General features: G+C 36.5%; 3 protein-coding genes across 4 annotated transcripts; all 3 read right to left on the reverse strand.

Annotated features, from left to right (window-relative positions):
• Positions 1–1629: 1629 nt before the first annotated feature.
• Positions 1630–5738, reverse strand: LOC113306008. Its single transcript, XM_026554998.1, has 2 exons — positions 4968–5738; positions 1630–2140 (listed from the first exon to the last, which is right to left on the reverse strand). The coding sequence occupies exons 1-2, from the start codon at positions 5304–5306 to the stop codon at positions 1970–1972; spliced, it is 510 nt and encodes a 169-aa protein (XP_026410783.1). The 5' UTR covers positions 5307–5738; the 3' UTR covers positions 1630–1969.
• Positions 5739–8532: 2794 nt separating this feature from the next.
• On the reverse strand, positions 8533–9630 carry LOC113353059 (influenza virus NS1A-binding protein homolog B-like). The gene has a single exon (XM_026596780.1). It carries the CDS (start codon positions 9628–9630, stop codon positions 8533–8535), a length of 1098 nt encoding a protein of 365 aa, XP_026452565.1.
• A 302-nt stretch (positions 9631–9932) lies between these two features.
• Positions 9933–13328, reverse strand: LOC113306011 (protein GID8 homolog). 2 transcript variants are annotated; one of them, XM_026555008.1, is made up of 8 exons: positions 13182–13328; positions 12910–12956; positions 12525–12684; positions 12229–12335; positions 11477–11608; positions 11203–11359; positions 10511–10669; positions 9933–10253 (listed from the first exon to the last, which is right to left on the reverse strand). In XM_026555008.1, the coding sequence occupies exons 2-7, from the start codon at positions 12922–12924 to the stop codon at positions 10548–10550; spliced, it is 693 nt and encodes a 230-aa protein (XP_026410793.1). In that variant the 5' UTR covers positions 12925–12956; positions 13182–13328; the 3' UTR covers positions 9933–10253; positions 10511–10547. The 2 variants fall into 2 exon arrangements, with proteins under 2 accessions (XP_026410793.1, XP_026410788.1); XM_026555003.1 differs by having other exon boundaries at positions 12847–12956; positions 13182–13302.
• Between the last annotated feature and the right edge of the window lie 9248 nt (positions 13329–22576).

Consider the following 22576-nt stretch of genomic DNA (forward strand, 5'->3'; position numbering starts at 1 on the left):
AGATTGTCATTATTCCCTTAAGCCAGCTTTGCACTCCTGACAGGAGGGCTTGGGATCTTTCAAAAAATGACAAGTTTTCTTCAAAATCTGCATATATGGGGCTTAGAGGTCTTAGACCCTCCCCATGTAAAAACCTTTGGATGCACATTTGAAAAATTAGGGTTCCTTACAGAATCCAAGTCTTCCTATGGAAAGCTGCTAGAAATGCTCTCCCTGCCAGAACCATCTTGCATACCAGAATGCCTATGCATAATGTTGAGTGTGCTAGGTGTCAAGATCCTCAAGAGTCCATATTGCATGCTTTGGTTCTCATCCCCTTTGCTAGTCGAGTTTGGTTTCTTTCTGATTTCTGCATCAACTCTCAGTTTTTTCAAAATAAATCCTTCATTGATTGGTTATTGTTTTGGTTAATTGATCCTTTGTCTATACTCCCTGATGAATCTCGGTGTCTTTTTGTTACCATTTTGTGGTCTCTGTGGACTAGTAGGAATAACCTTATATTCCAAAACATTCAGGAAAACCATACTACTGTCCTTGTAAGAGCTAGAGCCATGCTTTTAACTAGGAAAACCTGTCTCATTGTCTCTCCTACTACCCATATAAACCTATGTGACAAATGGATGCCCCCCTCTGCTGGATGGATAAAATGTAATACTGATGGTGCCTATGATGACATTTCTGGAGCTAATGGTGCAGGATTTGTGATGAGAGACTTCTCAAATAAAGCTTCCTTTTGTGCCGCCCTGGTGTTTGAAGTAAAGTCTGCTGAAGAAGCTGAAGCCAGATCTATTTGTGCCGCCCTGTTTGGATCTTGCCAATAGTTGAGGGGGACCATTAACCTTGTTGAAGGCCTTTATTTATATATATTTTAAAAAAAAATTGGCTTTCTTTTTTATTTTTGCTAAGCAATTCTCGCTGCACCGTTATGTTTGCATTGGTGATTACCATTTCTGTCATAATTTCGATATAATTTTCTGCAGTGATTTATATCCATTACACATCCCGTTGCTCATCTACAGAAGCCAGAGCATCCTTACTTTCTCCTTGCACCAGAGTTGCTATTAGCACATGTCTTTTACTCTTCTTTTTGCTTTGTTTTTCTGGGCATTTGTTTGTTTGCTTATATTTATTCGTTGATGCCAAGTTTTTAAGTGGTTGAATTGTGTTGGCCAACTGTATTTGTGCTGTACAAGATTTGCAAAGGAAAATTCTGTCCGAGACAAATGCTTTGTGGGGTTATATTAACATCGTTCTTTTGAGTTATGGCCGAGCATGGAACAAGTGGCCCTGTCCAATACAACTTGTTTATTTCCGTGATTTTAATTCACCTTTGTTGTTTCTGTTACAGTTCAAACTAACAAAGCGATTATTCCCAGATCTAAACGTTCGCCATGGTGGAGTGCTTAACCTGCACTGCTTCATTTAACCTACGCGACAGTATCCAAGCCTGAAATGATTTTTAAGCTAAGTTTGAAACTCGTCAGCATTAGCATCAAATTTAGAAAGATAGATTCATGGAGCCTGACTGGCAAATCATTCCTTGCCCAAAAGAGTAAATCAAAGTTTCCTTTCTCTACGCGTTTCAATTTTTACCGGGAAAAGGAATTGAAATGAAAAATGACTAACAGATTGCCAAATAATTCAAACGTTATATACGTCTAAATCTTTACTACAATTATATTCCACTCAATTTGTTTTTTTACAAGAATTACGAGTCAGATCAAGTCCACAAAGGTTGATGAAAGAACTTCCACCCATTTCTGAGAACCTGAAATGGGACATCATGAGTTACCAAATTCAGTTCAATAATAATGATCTCCTAAAAAAAGCTAATCCTGCAGGACTGGACAAAACCCTATACATATCAAATTCACTTCTTCTGTAAAGCTCAATAGAAAATTATGTGAGAAAAAAGAAGGGTCGGCACTGTTCATAGATGTGGGTTTTGAACCTCTTTTTTTTTCTTTCTTCAGGTAACATTTGACGGTGGTGAGCTTGAACTACTACCAGGAGGCTTTTGTTGATGGTGAGGCCAAAATACACGTTCAGGAGGGCATGGTATAGGAACCGGATGCCCAATGAAAGTAGGAATTTTATCTCCGGGCATCAAGACTGACACGCCTCTGGAGTAGATTGACATCTGCATCAAAAGATCGATAAAGACAGAATTAATAAATTATGTCAACTGCTGGTAGACCCAAGAAGCAACAGATCTACCTATACAAACTTCCAAATGTTGTACGCAGTTAGGTTTACAAACAACATTATATGAACTACATTGGCTGGTTATACCGAAGGAGCTCAAAGTTACATGAAAAAAGTAAATATAGGCGTTTCAATTGCTAAAGAATTTCAACTAGATCAAAGTAACATACCGATAATGGATTTAGCTACTGTAAAAAGCATGAGAAAACAAAAGAAGTAGAATGAAGAAAAAGAAAGCATGCAACAAGAGGCATAAATAAAAACTTCTCTGTACTGCATATTGAATTCCCCACATTACCCAACTACTAGACAATAGTTAATAGCCAGCAAAATCTGCCCCCAATGAGCAACATCAATCCAATTAAGACACAATAATGTTGGTAGTTGAAGAACAAGTTGAACCCTCAACCCTACTAAAACTTGTTCTGGATAATCCTTGCTTTTCTGTTGCTGGGTAAACCCTACTAAAATCTATTCATTGATGAAAATCTAATCAATGAGTTATGTGAACATACTTAGAATTTAGTGTAAATCCAAGATAGACTTAGATTTTAGCTAGCATTTGTATTCATTCCATAATTACACTCCTAAAGAGGGAAAGCAAAAATAATACTGCACTTTTCAACAATGGACATCATGAAGTTACATATATTGAGTAGAAACAAAGACAACAAGAAAAAAGATAAAGATATATCATCAAAAAAGTGCTTTTACAAAAATGTACTTCTTTCATTTTTCTTCTTTCACTTAACAGTCTACTTCAAGGATATCTACCTAAATTACAATTTAAGTTGATTAAAAACACAGCAAAGAAGAAGTTACATATAAACAAATGATTTATTATTACTAATATAGGGGCTTTGTCTGTGGAAGTTATTACCCTAAACCCTTGAATCATGGGAACTGCTATATATATTTCATGAGTACTATTGCACACAATATCAACACTTTCTCCTCCTTATGTAAAGCCTATGTGGGAAACGCTGTAAAGCGACGTGGAATTTTATGGAACAAGCGTAATAAGGTCCCAAAGAATGATATATGGTTGGAATAAATGGCTCGACTTGGGACCCATATGATCATAGTTTCAGGTGCAACATTACCCATCTTATGATTTTGAGTTTATAATCTCAATCTAGCTCATTGTTTATGATCATCGGTTACATCCAAGGACCCACATTTCGACGCCTATTCATGTGCCTATGTGACAATAACATTTTCATGCAGACTTGGTGAATTTACAGGTAACTCTGCTATCAAAATTCAGTAAATCTAACCAACAACAACTATACCAGAAACAAAACACAAGGAATTGATTCCAAAAGAAAAAGATGACAAAATTTATCCCTTAACCAAAGCACTGCTGACATTAACAGTATTTGCAGAGCAAGAAAATACAAGCAGAGAGGTTCAAACAAATCTACATGTAGCGACAAATTTACCAACCAAGTTGCAGATTATTTACTGGCTATGCACAGTAAGGATAAGAAAATAAAAATAAAATATAGGGGTATTTCTGTACAAAAACAGATTATTTCTACTCATTTGAAGGGAAGACAGTGAAACTTTAAAAAAAATTATAAATTCAAATAAATAATTCTAAGAGCAACCACAGTCATGAGACGGACCAAATATCAAAAGCCAGACTAAAAGCCAAAAAAATTTGGTATTCTGGGTGTTCAAGCGCAATGGGGGACGACCAAAATTTGGTGAAGCGTAACTTATACGAACGCTTGGTGCGAGACGGAACTTATACTCACGTTTCTTGACCGAGCGTCTTTATAATATGCGTCTGAACGAAACGGAGGTATTACGTGCGCCTGATTGAGGCGCAAGTATAGTTCACGCCTAACATGGGACGGCGATGGAAAGTGCGTCTACTGGGACGGAGATGTTATGTGCGTCTGATACATACGGAGATAGAAAGTGCGTATGACTCAGGCGGACATAGAAGGTGCGTCTGGGTAGCCAAAGAAAAAAATCAAAAATGTCCGTGAGAAGTAAATGATTTGAGCACTGCACATTTGTTTCTTGCTTCCTCCTCAAAGCGGGTAGTTTATGATGTTGATATGGATGGGGGGCGTAACTGCTTAGAGCAACCACAGCCATGGTGAAAGAGGAAGTTAACTGGGTGCATATAATCAACGAAAATTAAAACTGGTATCAGGCGCACACTATTCTTCTACCCATCTCATACGTAACTTAAAGTTGCGTTTCATCCAGACGCACGTATAATCAACGCCCATCTCATACGTAACTTAAAGTTACGTTTCATCCAGACGCACAATAAAACTACGCCTGATATTGGGCGGATGTATTAGATGCGTTTGAAGGGGCGGAGTTTATACATGCGCCTGACTCATACGGTGTTTATATGCTCGCCTGATTGCATACGGTGATTAAACTTACGCCTGGTTTCATACGCTCCTAATACTTCCGTCCCACTATATCTTCTTTAGTCTGGACAGACGACCATATTTGGTCTCAAACCCTAAATTTGGCGACCAAATTTGGGTTTACTCCTCACCACTGCGGCACTCTTTAAGACCACATTTGGGTTTAGTACCCAAATTTGATCGTGACTGTGGTTGCTCTAAGAGAATTTTTTTTTTATATATATTGAACTCTGTTAAGATTAAGAGAAACGTTTTTTTCAAAACCCAGGATTAACACAAGATTAACGAATAAAGGGACATTTAAGCAGAGGGATAGAAACGCACAGTTAATGGTACCAAAATCTGTAAAGAGGTGTAGAGAATTACTTTGGGAGAAGGAAAACCAAGCTTGCCATTGAAACCCATCTGTGATTGATGATCAAGATCTCTGTGATTAATATTTCTACCACCACCAGCCACAGCCTCGGAAGAATTAGAGAGAGGGGTTGATCTGGGTCTAAGAAATCTTTCAAAGATGGCCATAATGAGAAACATAGAAATAAGTATAGCAGTAGCCACGAATCCAAAAGAAACAGCATTTACAGAGTTATCAAAATGTCTCCAGTGTTCTTCTCTTTGTATAAATAATGGAGGTGTTCCTCCTCCTACTACTCCTACTCCTGATGTTGGTGCTACACCAGTACCCCAATTAACATCTCTTCCCATTTTCTCTCTTCCTTGAAATTCAGTTTCTCCGAACTTAAAATCTAAACTCAATTTCAACCCTTTCTAACTAATTAATCCCCCTTTTCATCTCATGAGCAGAAAAAGAAGTAGTAATAATAAAGTGACGAAACAGTTAAAAACCCTCTTTCGGAGTTGTTTCAGCTGATGAAATTTCAGTTGTGGGTGGTTAGTTGATGGTTAACTAATTTTGAGTACTGAACCAAACAGTTGAGAGAGAAAATATGATGACTTTTATTTCTACTTCTTCTTCCTCTTCAAAGCTTTATTGATCACGCCATTATCGAGGGTACTAACTAAAATAACACTCTCTGTTCACAGGAAAGAGCAAAAAAAAAAAAGTTAAGAGAAACAAAACTGAAGAGTGAGAAAGAGAGAAGAAAAAAGGGAGGGAGTGATGAGCAGCTGAGCATGTGAGCTCCTTCAGATACGAACTGGGGAAGTTGGAAAAAGAGCTTTTTATAGCTTGCTTTAGCTCGTTAGTTTATTAACTACGTCACTACGTGTATTTTTATTTTTTAATACTGAAATCGACCTCCTCATTTGAAAATTGGTCCCGTAGGATTGTATAAGTAGCAGAAATTTAACAATGTGATGATAATGTATTTTTATTATATTTTGGAAAAAAATCAAAAAAAAAAAAAAAATCATCTGTTTAACATGATATTTGAAATGTTGAAAAAGAAAGAAATCATACGGAATTGATGGCCTGGGCTTTAATCAAGATGAAGCCCAAGGAAATGCTAAGTTTAGGGCGACAAAGCAATTAATTGGGATGACATCGGCAGGAAGTGACATTGTACGTTGTTCCATAAATGTCTTTGACCTTTTTTTCAGTAAAACAGTAGTACTACCATCACGGCTTCCTCAAAGTTTGATGTTATTTTTGTCTCTGTTCACTCGGGACCAACCGATTAGTTGAAGAAACTTGTGGTCAAATTCAATTCGACGAATATAACATCACATAACAGATGTACTAATAAGATGTTTATTTTGATGTTCTTTTCGAAAGACATTTATCAATCTGATCACTGTTTTTCATCTGAAAACAGAGTATCAGTAGTAGACTTGATTTGATAGACCTTATTGGTTGCTCTGCACGCCATTATTTATTGAAACTTGATCACCATGTAAAATAATAATTAAGATTAATAATCAATTTATATACTATCTTAGGAACCGGTATTTGTTTCTTAACTAGGATCATGGAAATTAATCACTGTTGCATTCGTAATTGAGAACATACGTTGAAATTTCAGACACACAGAGGAAGGAGAAAGAAACAAAAGAGCTCGATTACATAGCAGAGAGAAAGAGGAAAAGAACAAAGTGCCACTGTAAAAATTGTTATCTTGAAAACTGAAGCACCTCGTGGGTCACAGTGGTCCAACCAGTCGTGCCCACTCACTGATCTGCTGATGTGTCGTAACTTTCAAGGTAAGACCGGGTATGATATCGCCCGAAGGGTTAGAAACTTAGAATCTACCCATCAACACTTTAACCCGTTTTAGGGAACCTGCCTGCCTTTCTTTGTTTGGTCCTTATTGGTCTGCCTATGGGAACGAGGGCCTATTACATGTTAGGATGTTTTATTTTAAGCAGACCCCCAAGTGTTCTTCTTTTTTTTAATATATTTTGATTACACGTGTCATGCATAGACATCAGGTATAAAATCAGGGACACGCGTCGTGAGCTGGTGTTGTCGGGCGATATGAAAGAGAAATAACATTAAATGCTTTCGAAATTGCTGCACTTCCGCCTTTCCTTTCCCTTTCAGGTGTCATCGTTCTTGGCCCTTGATCCCTGAATTGATTTGAAATTAGCAGGGAGTTTCATTATTAAATTTAACCAACATATGCTTGACACATAATCTGGAAAAAGAGTGGGGAAGGGAACGGGGATGAATATCATTTTCGAAATGCTTTTGTTCTTCTTCCCTATCTTTCCAGTCCCGCCCCATAAGGCATCCGACATGAGATCTATCAGTGTGCCTTTCCAGGGTTCTGTTTCCGTCTAGTGGTCGTAGAATCTCAAAGTTTGTTCTATCTGACGATCGGTATTCATCATTTAGAACCCTCTTATGACCGTCTGATCATATAATATTCTAATAATAATCGAATAATCTCTATGAAGTTTTTTTTACAGTACAGTCAAAAGATTAAAGAAGGAGATGATTCAAGAAGCAGATGTCAGTTAATCACGCGTGCATTGCACGTGTATCGAAGATCATACGTTAGAAGCTCTTCTTCTTCGCTTTCATTGCGTGTGAGAGAGGAGAAGTAAGTGAATAGTACGTACTGTGTATACATATATCAGATGAGATGATTGATAGCAGTAAAAGAAAGTGAATAACTCTGCTCTGCTTTTTTCGGTGGTGGGGACCACCTTTTTGTTTTTTTAATCGTGGGTCAATGGCTCGTGTGAAGAACTGGGTCACGTGAACAAGACCTTTCCTTTCCTTTCGTTCTCACATTGCATTTGCATACGCTTTCTCTTCTTTTCACGGTAGCAAAGCAGAGAAAATACTTTTAGAAAATGTAAGGAATTAAGAAAACTAATTATTGAAAGTGGTCCTTTAATCAATAAAAGAAGTGAAGTGAAATGGTCCCCATAACACTTGTCAGCCAAAGAAAAAAGTGAAATAGTCCAGATAACACTTGTCTTCAGAAAAAGTTAAAAGAAAAATGGTCCCAAAAAATTAAAGTAACATTTGATTTTTCCAATTAGGAAACTGACCTGAAATATTTATTTATAAAAAATGACCTATTAAAAAGTAACTGAAGGAATATTATTATTATCAATCAATCTTGTTTACTTTTTCTCTCGATAGGGACAATAATTGGATAAGTTTACAGAGAAAGAAATTTTCGCCTTCATTAATATAGTTTAATACTACTTGAAGATTTACCAGTATATCATATCATAGATTATTTAAAACTGGTCATAAGCTAGGCTTAGAGCTGAACTCGCATTGTTCATTTTATGTTGGGATTTTAAAAAGTTCAATAAATCTGATAAATGTTTAATAATCTATATATGAAAATTTCTATTTCGTTACAACTTTCTTCTCCAACGGAGAATTTTTCACGAATGTCTATAGAACATGTATTCTAAACATTCTTGCTTCCAGTACTAGTGGTTATTTGCTTCTCTTTTGATTTTTCTTATAATATCAGATTTCAGATTTATAGGTTGGTAGGTTTAAGATTTATGGGACCTGAACAACACAAGTATGGCAACACAATAGGTTGTCTGCCTCCTCTTCGATTGGTTCCGAGCTGTTCCACGATGGGTCGGCCCCAAGTGAAGTCTCAAACGAATGGACAACTGAGAATAACCCAGTGACCTCTCCAGTCTTGCGATATCCGGCTACAAAGTATAGATGTGTGCCGATCGGAACCATTCTAAGGTAACGTAACTCGATCGGGTATGTGTTTTCAACCGACGTGGAGATTAAGGAGGAGAGATTCTGCACTTTAGATCCATTCATTATGTTCCAGATTTTAAGATCCCCGTCGTAGATTTCTATATGACCCTTCCATGTGTTTAAGCAGTCCCCCGAGCTAAATAGTTTGCCATCCACGGCTACAATTTGATTAGGTGGGATGTCAAGTTTCCACATTCCCTCAACTAGGTCCCATTCACCTCGACATGGATCAAATACTTCTGCAGAGCTGCGCAGCATGGTGTATAATATTGGTTGACCACAGTCTTCCCTCTCAGCAAACCCTCCAACTACATGGATCTTCCCTTGCCAAGTGACACCCGCTGATTTGTATCTTAAGGTACTCATTTTAGGCAAAAGAGTCCAGAGATCAACATCAGGGTCGTACATTTCTGCTGACCGAATTCCTCTAGCACAACCCGAAGTACTTTGTCCGCCTGCTACGTATATCTTGTTGTCACAAACGGTGCATGCAAAATCAAACCGTGGAGTGCCAAGAGGTGCGCATGTTGACCATATGTGATTGAGCGTATCGTAACGGTGTATAGTCGAGAGAACTTTGATATTCATTTCCTCAACACCTTCAGAATCATCAAGAGCACCATACTTACAGAGCCTGCCACCAATAATGAAAATATAATAACCAATCGAGACCATAGCAAATCCTTTGAGAATCTGGTTCTCTTCAAGACCTGGGATTAATCTGACTTGTGACCATGTGTTGGTTGATGGGTCGTAATATGCTATCCAATTAGGCATGCTAGTATTTGGCGAGTAAAATGATCCCCACAATTTGTAATTGTTAACTGAATTCTCAGAGGCTGGTGCTCGTGGTGACGGTGGTGAAGGAAGTGACCCCATCAGTGGAGAAGAGTGTTTTGTCTCGGTGTGAGAGGTAGTGGTATTGTGCATGAGTACCAGCAAACGGAATTGTAAAACTTAACTTCAATCATTTATATAAGACATGACTAACGGAGAAAACAATGCAGAGAATTTGTTTTTCAGCATATCCAAGGACTGAGGATCTAAACGTATGATACTACCTAGAATTTTCGAAATGGAACCTATAGTTTTTTCCACCTTCTCGATTTGGAAATCTTTGGATTTTTGTCTGTTGTACTAGTATTTTTTATTTCTGGTGTTAGCAGAGGGATGTCTTATGGTAACTTTAAAGGAAAAAATAAAATAAGTGGAGAAAAACAATGTATGAGAATCTATTTTTGCAACACCACCAACTAACTTGTTTTTCTTGGTACCTTTCATTTCACTAGACAAATATGTATCTGGTGCTCGTCTCTTCACTTACTACTTGAGCAAACAAGCTAAAGTTTTGCATTCTATAAAGTCTTTTTCACTATACTTTTCATGGCAGGCAACATTGTTAACACTCCCTGTTAATCCGCTGGCTGGTAAATCTCAAATAGTCGACACCGGCTACAACCACTCCTTGCATAAGGCATGTGAGACCATCGCCCCAAAGCACTCTGCACGAAGATACAACCTTGTCGTTAGATTTTGCACAACGTTTTGCACTATGCCAAGTATGTCTGATGCAAGAATATGGATAAAACAAGGTTTTGCACTATGCCAACGAGATCATGAATAAACATGTGGACAATATGAAAAAGCCCAAAAAAGATGGGAGAAAGAATCTTTTTGCCAGAGTCAGCCATTCAAAAAGTGTTTTTACCAAAGTATTTCCATGCTGTCTAACGAGTTGTGTGGTTCAATATAGACTAACCTTGAACTTTCGTAGACGGGGGAAGCTTTTTCACCACTCATACAGCAGGGTCTTCTAGAACGGCCGTAACCAAGTTGTTGATTCCTGGATATGTAGATTTCTCATCGAGTTGGTTCTGAGCCCAAATAAGCATCTTTAACAGGCTTGGTAGCTTGGGATCTGTCATTTTGCGATTTCTTGTAATATTTAGCATAAGAGAAATGGTTGATACTAGACTCAGATAAAAGGGCAGTTTGGTAGATATTTCTTATAGTCATCACAAAAATAAGATTAATCCAGTGTCACAAAACAGGCATGTTTTAAAGATTATACGTAGGACAGGAAATACAAACACCATACAGATCTTACAAGAACAGTTTATATTGGTATGATCCTCCTGGCTTGAGCACTGTGTAGATTAAAATTTGTATAACCTCCAATCACTACCTTCAACCAGTTTATTGTTCCAAAAATGCTGAGTACTTTCAGTTTTACTTTTCCATTCTGTCATTTAATTTCTTTTGGTGTTTATACTGAAAATGTGTACGTCTAGCACCAGGATAAGACACGCTTCCTTGGACATGGTATTTCATCAGTAAGGGTACAAATCATAGTAACGGCTGAATTTTCAAACTTCCACGGTCTAGACTTATGACTTATGATTATCCTTAATAAATCTATGTACACACACAATGCAGTTGGGATCTACTAACCTTTTTCATGACTCTGGCTGGTGAGGATGGCAGCATTCACCTCACTTGCTGTTTTCAGACGTTGGGATATGTCCAGAAGCTCTCCAACAGGACAATTTGAGAAGTCTTCGAACGCCAAAAGTGCTACTGTCCTCTCCAGCTCTTCCAAAAAGGTTTCCTATAGGTAGCAGGAACACAGACAAGGATATAAATGACATGAGAAAAAGCTTAACCAATTCAATAAACAGGAACACTGATGCAGTCATGCTGCAAAAGTAGGTGGCCAAGGAATTACATTTTCTTCTCCTCTTGGTGCAAGCTCTTCTTGAGCAAATTCAAGAGCTTCTTCAACTTTTCCATTGCGAATCAGTTCTATCAGCCTTTGTTGTTGAAGATGAAAAAATAGTTGTGGATTTGTATCTAGTATCTGCAAAGAGATCCATCATGTCCGTAAAAAATTGATAGCAAAATTCTCTCTGCGTATGGAGAATCCTCGGTTTTGCAGTTTTCTGAATGCTGGTTCTACAAATCAAGCAATCATAATAGAACATAAAATGGCCAATGGTATCCCATGTTCACACATGACTATGAACCAACTTTAAGAAACCTACAAAAACAGCCTTGTCAATGTGTAGTAACAGCTACTTACTAGCTCTTTTACAAATACAATCAACTTGACATGGAGTGCAGGTTTTTAAATCAGATATGCAGATCAAAGTTCACAGATGTATGATGTTACTTTACAAAAATAATGTCTGTATAGTAGAGAGCATAACGAAACAAAAACGAAGAACTGATAGTGTTATAAGAAAATCAACTAGCAACAAAGGTAAAGAGAAGCTTTGCACAAAGAGAGGGGCATCCTCAAAGTACCAACAGTAGTTTTGTTGCTATATACACTATTACCAGGAGCTCCATAAGCTAAGAACTTGTTGTAATCCATGTATGTTATATAATATATAATAAATATAATTGCGCAGTAAAGGCATAAGAATGTTAATAACACCATATGAACAACCAACAAATGTAAGCACGAGATGATCATACCTCGGGATTCAAATCATTAACTTTCTCAAGTGCATCATCAACATTTCCACATTGTACCGCCTTCTTGACAGCCATACGATCTGTTATTGTTGCAAGATCTATGTCTGCTATTTCCAGATAAGGATAACCGTTGTCTTGATTTAAACCATAGCCGGAGCAATTGAATAACATAGACGAACAGCAATTGTAAAAGAGGCAAACCACAGATTAACAGCAAAACACAATAAGACCCGTTTTCTGATCAGCCAAAAGGAAACAAAATAAAGAAAGAGTAAAAGACCCATTCGAAAGGATACGCTCAGTTCCTGACTCCATTTTAAATTTTTCTGCAGCTTCAACAAAACCTTCTGTTACAAGAAAATTCATAACCAGCTTATTCATATCTTCTTTCCTAATCTTTACATCATTGAGCTTTTTCTCCCAGTCCACCCTTGTTATCACTTTCTTTGATGTCGACTGCATAAAACATCGTTTCTTAACACAACATTCACTACTTGCAATTAAACAAATCAATACAGTACTACAACCTAAAGAACTACGGAGTAAAACAAACAAGAATTCGTATCACTAGAATTAAATTGACCAAATTAAAAAGAAAACAAAGATTATAAAAATCACCATTCTTTCAATCAATGCTCGAGTACGTATTTGAGTCCAGGCGAATGATGACATTCAGCTCACCTCATTCAAACCCATCAAAATCCAAACCCACAGTCTTCAGATTCCCACTGAAAACGAAACCAATATCCAACTCACAATCAAAAAATCCTTAAATTAATAGAAACAAGAGAAAATTAAATTTTTAAACCGAAACCCTAGAACTGGATTCAATACATTTCGAGATTGACAGGTAAAAGGAAACTTGCAAAAAACAACAAAAAAAGAAAAAGATAATCCTGTAGAAGGTTGAGAAGAGCTGATAAGGTTTAGAATGGATGTACCCGGAGTCATACCGTTTTTTAATATCCCGACGGTTTATGCTGGTTTCTGATCAACGGTTATCGGAGTTCGTCAGTTCGTCTCTAATCTCTCGCTCTCTCTCCGGTGTCTCTCGCTGATTCTTTTCGCAGTTGACGAGCTATGATATTTAAAAGTAGGAAGATCAACGCCTCTTAATCAAGCACGTGGATAGTACTTATTCTCTATCCTACGGTGGATATCTGGTAGAAATCTTCATTCTTTCGTAGCGCTGTCTTCATTCTTTAGTAGCTACCTGTTAACGGCTTTTCCAATTGTAAAACCTGAACATGGCGGATAGGGGGGAGCATTTTACTGGTAATCCTAGGATTTAACCCGGACTAACCGTATTTTTGTGGATGGATGTCTGGACTACTCGCCAATGGGTTGGACGCGGATGAGATTTTTGAAATCCAACAGATTATGGATTGGGCCCGGATGTAACCTTGATAATCCGTTGGACATCCATATCCGTTGGATTAGAGGCATTTATATAGTTTCTAGAAAATATATAGATAGTTTTGGAATTTTTAAGGTGTTTACTTGGGGTGTTGTCCATGGCACTTCTATATTTATATACATATATAAAATGTGTAGGTTCTATAAGAAGTAATCTATATTGGCTTTATTTTTTCATTATAAATTTTAATTAACACAAATCCATTGGATTATCCGTACTCAATCCGTTCATCCGTGCATCCATTGGATGCAAATACGTTGGATGTTGGATTGGATGCGGATGCCAAATTTGAAATCCGTATGATTGGATGCGGATGAGGTAAAAACCGGTCCATGTTCACCCCTAATGGCAGATACCTTTTTCCGTATTGGGCCACGAATGGCCCGCCGGTTTTGTAGAGGAAGCGCCGGCTTTTGCCTCATCCACATCCAATCCAATGGCTACGCATTTCAAATTTGGCATCTGCATCTACCCAACATTCAACGGATTTGCATTCATTGGATGCACGAGTGGACGGATTGGATGCCGATGATTCAATAGATTTCTTTTATAATTAAAATTTTAAACTAAAAAAATAAAACGAACATAAATGATTTGAATAATGATCAATAAAGGATTAAAAAGAGAATAATATTACTTAATTTTGTGTCTCAAACTTAAATCCTAAAAATTTGATGGAAGAAAATGATGAAGTTATAAACGGACTATTTGGTGGACTATTAAAAATACATAATTAACATCATATATTATAAAAAATTTATAAGTATTTTGAATCTAACGGATGCGGATATCCAACATATTTTTAAGACTGCATCTGAATCTAGTCAGAAATCCGTTGGATCCTAAACGCCGCATCTGCATCCAATCGATTAGTGAATGCGGTTGAGCCAGATGAAAACCATGAATTTCGGGTCAAATGCTCACCCTGTAGTTCGATGGAGATTTCGCGTATTTTCATATATCTTGATGGAGGTCTCACATAAGGCGGAGCACTTGGAGTCCAATTTCCTGGATCAACTAGTTCCACCTGTTATTCTGAAGGTGGACACCCAATCCATGCCTACGGTGTGGTATACAAAATTATCTTTTGACATCTATTTAATTTAAAAAACTCCCACCTCCAAATTTTCTTAATTGTTCTGCTTTTTAAGAAAAAGTAAGAAGTTAAGAAAGGAAAAAAGATAAACATTTAGGTAATAAAACTTCTTTTCAAGTTTTTTCTTATTTTGTACGACGTGTCAGCATTTAAAGAGGGGCCACGTTATAGCCGCACCGCAATCCGTGAATAATCTTATTAAACAGGAGCAATTTTAGATATTCCATAGCTAGCGGACATCGATTAACTGCATCCGCTAGGTTTGTAGATGAATTAGGATATCAATCACAATTGTATGAAGGGGTATTCAAAATTGTATCCACCAATTAGTTTACTTGTGCAACCCATCAGTTTTAGAATTTAGTTAATATCGTTTCTTAAGAATTTAAATCTTCTGTACTTGACTAATTTTATGCTATAGACAATTTTCAGCATTAGTTTTAACAGAAAATCATTATTTTATGAACATTTTAACTGCAATTAACTTATGTTTATTTTATTACAAAAGGTTCTTGTGCCATATAACACCTTCAAATTTTCTATCTAGTATAGCAACATTGTGGAATTTGTTAAAGTTTACCAGCATCCCGAGTAATATTTCTTTAAAGAAACTTTTAAACATGTGTTCTTCTTGAAATATTGGAATAACTACTTCTGGGGTATAAACAATCGATTTAAAGAGTTGGAAACAATGGTTGGTGAGTTGATTTATTAGAGAAATTATAACAATTGTACCCCAAGCTCAACAGGTGAATTAATACAGAGATTAGATGCATTACAACACCAACAACGGAAGCGATCTGAATCCATGACCACTATGCAGGCGGGAAATATTAGGGAGTTTAAAGAGGGAGATATGGACAGATGGGTTAGATCATCTCTCGTTCGAACTCGCAAGTTTTGCTATCTCAAATTTGTTGTCAATGTTAGATATACAAAACCATATCTTGATTTCTAATCTACTAAAGTCAACTCTCAGACTAGGATTAGAGTATAGTAGTTGAGTATCATACATCATTGAATAACCCTCGATGATTGAAGACTGATGAAAAAACAAAGACATTTGTAGAACTTCATCAACAAAGAGATATGGGAAGACTGGCTTATCCTATCTACTCACGACATTTATCATTATATCTTTATGAGACCGTGCCATATGATTGTAGTACATTAATATTGCAAAAAAGAAATTTTGAGTTCAAGCTTATCTTGGTTAAACTCTCAAAATATGATTCAAGCGATTGATGTTCTAGATCCTTAGCAATCTTAGTTAAAACAATTTATTGTTCACAAACTATTTTTTTCAAGTTGATCATTTTGAGAGAAAAAAACCACAGTACATTTTGTATATGGCTATTGAAAATGTTTCAAATTAATTTTGTGATATAAGAACTTCTTGGCGATAGGTAAACATACTTGTATGTTTTACTAACGTCAATATGAACTCCGCAGACTATAGAGGTTCGCAAACCCGGTTTGAAAATCCTTTACATCTGAGTTTGAGAATTAGGTAGATTCGCAAACTCGGTTTGTTAACCCTTACCACCTGACTTTCGCAAACTGCCAAGGTTTGCAAACTCTTGTGGCCTGACTTTCGCAAACTACCAAGATTTGCAAACCTGTCCAGTTCTAGTATTAACGGAAGTCACGAACTACTCCATATATTTATGTTTGATTTTGCTACGATTCTCATAGATACTTTTAAGACAAGTTTATTTACTAAACCACTTTTTGTTTGTGGATCATTAATTAAGTCTTGAGTGTTATTGAACACCATTATATGCATGTAAGTTCAATGGCTACTAAACCTCCGTGACCCATCAATGTGCACGGCTCCATAACCCTGGACCATATTGCATATCCTTTTGTGTAATTTCAATGCACACTTCTCACATGCTTACATGAATTCATAATAATAATGACATCTAACTGAGAAAGTTTTTGCTTAGATCTCGAGCTATCTTAGATACCTATAGCCTTTGAAATCCACAAATAGAGAGACTCTTGTAACTGGATTTCTCAATCCATGGCACTCTCGTGTCCTAGTTGGTAAGATAGAGTCGTCCTCTATAACCTAGAGGAAGACTCTAGGTTATAGAGGACTTTGGAGAAAGGAATTGTTAGAGCATAGCTCGGTTGAACCCACCAACCGTTGGTATGTCAAGTTTGGTTGTCATACTTTAGAGAATCAAAACTCATCTAAGAGTCGCTTGATTATGTACTAGAGACAACTTCGTATAGGTTAGACTAGAAAGTCTAGGAATATGAGACATACAAGTATTACTCGAAGACCTGAAGAACGTGAAGAAGTAACGAGCTACATCGACGACATCATCCTTCCTCTTGAGGTTAGTAATATTGACTTGAACTACTTCATTCCTAACGTATCTTTCAAATCGTACTATATTTAAAACATAATTGTGAAGCTGTGAATGAATATTTTACTCTAGTAGTGAGACATTATCATATGATCATAGTATTAAGGAATTAGACTACAAAGTATAACGCTTATCTTTTGAACTTTGTAGATATGACATTGATATAATCGTATGAATGCTATTATGATTATGTGTATGGGTAAATGTGAATATTTCAAACTAGGAAATAATGTTTACATTTGTTTAAAGGAAGTACATTCATGAACTTGTTTTATGAATCGAAAGGGAAATCGCTAGGCTTATTGGTATTGTTATTCATTGCATATATTTGGATTACCAATATGTGTGAGTTAGTATAACCGACCATAACATGTTATGTATCTTGGTATAAGTAATCACAATGCCTGACTTATGATTTTGTATGACTAGTTTTTATTAATTAGTGTAACCGATCCTAAGTAGTCACCTGAGATAGTATGATTGATATTTCAAATTGTTGGGACCAATCCTAGTAATTGGTGTGACATATCACAAAATAGTTGTGTAATCGATCCTTGTAATTGGTGTAACCGGTCCTAGTAATTGGTGTAACCGATCCTGGTAATTGGTGTAACCTGAAAAAGCGGGGGTCTAACAACACCACCCAATATTTCGATTAGCAATCTGTATGGACTAACTCCGAAATACTTTGCTAGAGAATCAACTAGACAGTCAGACTCAATCTAGATAAAAGTATCTCAAGGAGTTAATATCTCTTTCTTGATTTGATTTTTACTCAATCTAAAAACAATAGCGAGTCTTTATCAAATACAACGAATACTTGGACGGTACCAAATACCAATGTCCAAGGATCAATCAATATCAATCAACAAACAAAGGTTGGATTTCCAATTGATGATCACGAACGCACAACCTGTATTATTTCAATTATATAAAATATAATGCGGAAAAGAAACAACACAGACACTAGAAATTTTGTTAACAAGGAAACCGCAAATACAGAAAAATCCCGGGACCTAGTCCAGATTGAATACACACTATATTAAGCAGCTACATGCACTAGCCTACTGCAAACTAACTTCGGACTGGACTATAGTTGAAACCCAATCACTCTCCCACCGATCCAAGGTACAGTTTTACTCCTACGCCTCTGATTCCAGCAGGATACTGCGCACTTGATTCCCTTAGCTGATCTCACCCACAACCAAGAGTTGTTGTAACCCAAAATCACAGACTTGATAATAAACATATCTGTCTCACACAGAAAAGTCTATAAGAGGATAAATTTGTCTCCCACAGATAAACCCTAGGTTTTGTTCCGTCTTTAGATATAAAATCAAGGTAACAGGAACCAATTTATAATCCGGTCTTATATTCCCGAAGAACAGCCTAGATTAATCAATCACCTCTCTATAATCCTTCCTGACTACACAAGCGGATTGTCGACGAATCACAAAAAGTGAGACGAAGATGTTTGTGACTTCTTTATCTTGCCTATCGGATAACTCTCACGATCTCAAGCCAATCAATCGATTGTACTCGTACGATAGAAGATTCAAGATCAAATCACACAACTACGATAAAGTAGTATCGGTCTGGCTTCACAATCCAATTGAAGTCTTTAAGTCGTTAACCTGATTTTAGAGAAGAAAATCAAAGGTTAATGGAGATCGACTCTAGTGGGCGCACTAGTAGCACATAGACGTGTGGGGATTAGTTTTGCACAATGCTAGATGTCTCCTTTATATAGCCTTCAAATCAGGGTTTTTCCTTAGTTACAAAACAATCCATATTCACCGTTAGATGAAAACCTGATTTAGATTCAAGCTAATATTTCTCAACCGTTAGATCTAAAACTTAGCTTGTCACACACACTTGAGTAGACGTTTACTGGGTTCATTAAAACCATGCCCAAACGTGTACGTGTATGTTGGTTCAACATAGTAACCCAAAAGGTTAACCATATGAGCATTTCATATTAACCATGTTCTTCTTCACCATAACTAGTTCAACTGACTCAAATGAACTAGTTACAGAGCTGTTCAGTTGCTATGAGATCTTATGTAACTACACAAGACACAATTGAAACAAAGATGATTCGATTCGATTGAATCGGCTCATGAACATTATAGCCACGGTTTGCATAAAGCATTCCTTAGTAATTTAATGTTTCATGTTCAGAGCACATCTTTAGATCATAACCTGTTAAGTTCACAAACAAGTTCGCGGACTTAAGTTAATCGGTTGAGTTTTCCAAACTCAACAGAAATTCTCGGGATGAGAACTTCCTCCAGTTCGCGGACTTAGCACACAAACGAGTTTTGGAAAATCCCAGCAGAAATTCTTGGTCGAGAACTTCCGACAGTTCGCGGACTGAGTTTGCGAACTAGGCAAGCCAATTCCACAATCCTCCCGATTTCTCTTGATCAACAAAGTTCGAAAACTTCGGTTCAAGGAATACATGGTTATGTAATCTAAACTCTCATTTCAATCATTGAGACATTCTCAGAGGATGCTATGTAGCCAATTTCACAGACCGATTAATGTCAGAGCAATTCTCAAAGTGATTGAAACTTTTCATGACTTTTGTCACTAGGTGAAGATAAACTTGATCAAAGTGGAACGCTTTACCAACACACGATTTCGAGATAAAAGATAAACAATGAATGCTCAGCTCGAAATGTCAAATGTGTAGGATCTAGTCTATATAGAATACGACTTTTGTCTCATAAGAAGTAGGAGATAGAAGAGATAGACTTTTGAGTGATAGATAAGTTCAAGTCTCCACATACCTTTTTGTTGATGAAGTTCCACGGTTCCTTGTATAGATCTTCGTCGTTGTATGATGAATCGCCATAAAGTCCTTGAGCTCAACTACACTTTTCTATCCTAGTCCGAGACTTAGCTATGTAGGCTAGAAATCAAGGCTTATAGTTTTGATCACTAACATTGCCAAACATGCTTGAGATAGCAACGCATGCGAGGTTGACCGAGCTATGCTCTAACAATCTCCCCCTTTGTCAATTTTTGTGACAAAACTATTAATACATATGGAATACAAAAAAGATAAACTTTAGTGGCTCCTATTCCATAGTATAATCTTCAACGTTCCTTGAAATCTTCGTCCTTCCAAGTACTCCAATGATCCCAAAGGTTGTAAGTTTAGCACCATCGTTGTTGAAGATCCGCAGTTATAACAATGAGAGAAATCGAGATTCTCGATCATTATTATACAATGTCATATTATTATTATATAACATCAAAGTCCAATTGTATCACGACTTTAACAATAATACTACGGTGATATGTATCACTCCCCCTTAGTCAATACTCCATCTCGATTATGGAAACCACTCCCCCTTACACAATGATCCGAAAACCATATGTATTTGTAGTGTGAACTACAATATTTCTCCCCCTTTTTGTCAATAAAATTGGCAAAGGTACAAGAATGGGATCATAATGAAATTTCCACAAGAGACATTTCATGACCAAAAGAAAAATACATACCAACTTAATTTAGATGCAATCTAATAGCCGAAGCTAACAACATTCATCAAGGAGTTTTAAGATACAAGATAACCCCTATAAAATTCCACAGTCGCACTCCCTGCAAGATATTACCATTAAGCACAAGTTCAAAAGAACTCTCCCCCATTTGATGTCATTCTCGAGAGATCAACAAGAGAGACCTTAATTTCGAAAGAAAAGAAGGATTTTATATTGGACACCAAAAACCATAGTTATGATTTTTCATATCCAAAGCTTAACCAAATTAACCACAAGTAAACCCATGATTAATTCAATTGGAATACGCAACTAAATCAAAACTACAAAAGTGATCAATTTAATTGAAAGTGCTCAACATAAGTAAACTCACGGAGCTACGACTAAGTCAATCACACAGAGATGACTAACTTAACCGTTCAAATACTCAACATAAGGAAAACCTTACATAATATTGACTACATCAACCAAAGAACATGATAGTGTAGCCTTTCATATACTCAACACAAGAACTTGTGGAATATATGAAAACTCAACTAGATTAATTACAAGAGAACCTATGATTAATCTAATTGGAATACAAATAACCAAACTAATCACCGAAGTAATCAATTTAATTATTTTGGGCTCAACATAAGAGAACTTATGAAACCCCGACTAAGTTCATCATAGAATATGACAACCTTAACCGTACATGTACTCGATATAAGAAAGAAGACTTACGGAGTACTAACTAAATAACCAAACTAGTTGATTAATTTAGTTCCTAATGCTCGACATATAGCATCTTATGGAACAACCAACAAAGCCAAGGTAAATCGACTTAGTTGTAAAGTGCTCAACATAAGACACACAATGGAGCCTTCACGGTAAAACATAATAAAATGGATCAATGAAGATCAATACCGTGGATAACATACAAGGATCTATTCTATTTTCCATCATAACGACATAAAGACTTTATCCTTGTTGAACAAAATTTTTTATCCTATTTTCTATCAAATTAATGATTACATAGGCTTAACTTTTGTATATGCCAAAAGTCCATTCGTCCTTTCATCAATACGAATACCGATTCATGAACGACTTTACTTTTGACAGCAATATGAGACCTTCAAGTTCACGGTCATAAACAATACATATCCCATAAAAATATTACAAAATCAGAAACCATTAAAATACTGCAATAAGCATCATCCTCCAAATATTTTTAGAATTTAAAACCAATAAACCTAAAAATTAACATAAGAAGATGAAAACAAAAATAGCTATGTGTAGTCACAATCATCGCTATTCAAAGCACTAGTTATTCTTCCAACTAATCCAAAAAGAAGACATCCCAGGCGACAATGCCTTTGAGAAATTCAGCATCATTCCCAAACTCCTTGTTGTCAACAACCATTGGAACATAAGGTTCACGAAGATAGGAGTTTATATCAACGAACTGTCTTGGCTGATTATGTCGTACCAAGGCTCTCTGAATTTCTAAGGACTTTGACACAAAAGCCTTTATTTCACGAATCTCCTTTCTTACTTCCTTCAACTCATCAAGAACATCGGAAAACTTCTGAGAGTTAGAAGGCACAGCCCTGGGATTTCTTGTATTCCTTCTTTTTCTTTTCAGGGACTTAGAAACAGGAGATTTTTTTTTTCCTTGATTGAAGATTTAACAATCATGTTGACATCCTTTCCATCTGACATGGTGCTTTGAGAACAGTTATAAACAACTGGATTTGTGTGATTGAATCACTAACTCAACAAGCAATCTTATATAGGATGTCAAAAAGGAAAAAGGAATGTAGGGTTCGAAACCTATTGACAGGTTCGTATACGCCCAACTCTAAAACCCTATAAAGAGTAGAATTGTCGATAATAACCCTTTATTTTATTTGATAGACAGAAAATAACAAATCTAAGAAAAAAGGAAAAACTTTACTGAAGCCTGAATCA

Source organism: Papaver somniferum, chromosome 1 (assembly GCF_003573695.1).
Source record: "Papaver somniferum cultivar HN1 chromosome 1, ASM357369v1, whole genome shotgun sequence".
Lineage (NCBI taxonomy): Eukaryota > Viridiplantae > Streptophyta > Magnoliopsida > Ranunculales > Papaveraceae > Papaver > Papaver somniferum.

Coding starts and splice junctions, on each gene's coding strand:
- LOC113306008 (XM_026554998.1), bottom strand. CDS start 5,306: ATGGGAAGAGATGTTAATTGGGGTACTGGTGTAGCACCAACATCAGGA. Junction 2,141..4,967: donor TTGGTTTTCCTTCTCCCAAA/GTAATTCTCTAC, acceptor CTTTTGATGCAG/ATGTCAATCTACTCCAGAGG.
- LOC113353059 (XM_026596780.1), bottom strand. CDS start 9,630: ATGGGGTCACTTCCTTCACCACCGTCACCACGAGCACCAGCCTCTGAG.
- LOC113306011 (XM_026555003.1), bottom strand. CDS start 12,900: ATGTCATCATTCGCCTGGACTCAAATACGTACTCGAGCATTGATTGAA. Junction 12,685..12,846: donor GAGCATTGATTGAAAGAATG/GTGATTTTTATA, acceptor TGTTTTATGCAG/TCGACATCAAAGAAAGTGAT. Junction 12,336..12,524: donor AATGGAGTCAGGAACTGAGC/GTATCCTTTCGA, acceptor ATCTGGAAATAG/CAGACATAGATCTTGCAACA.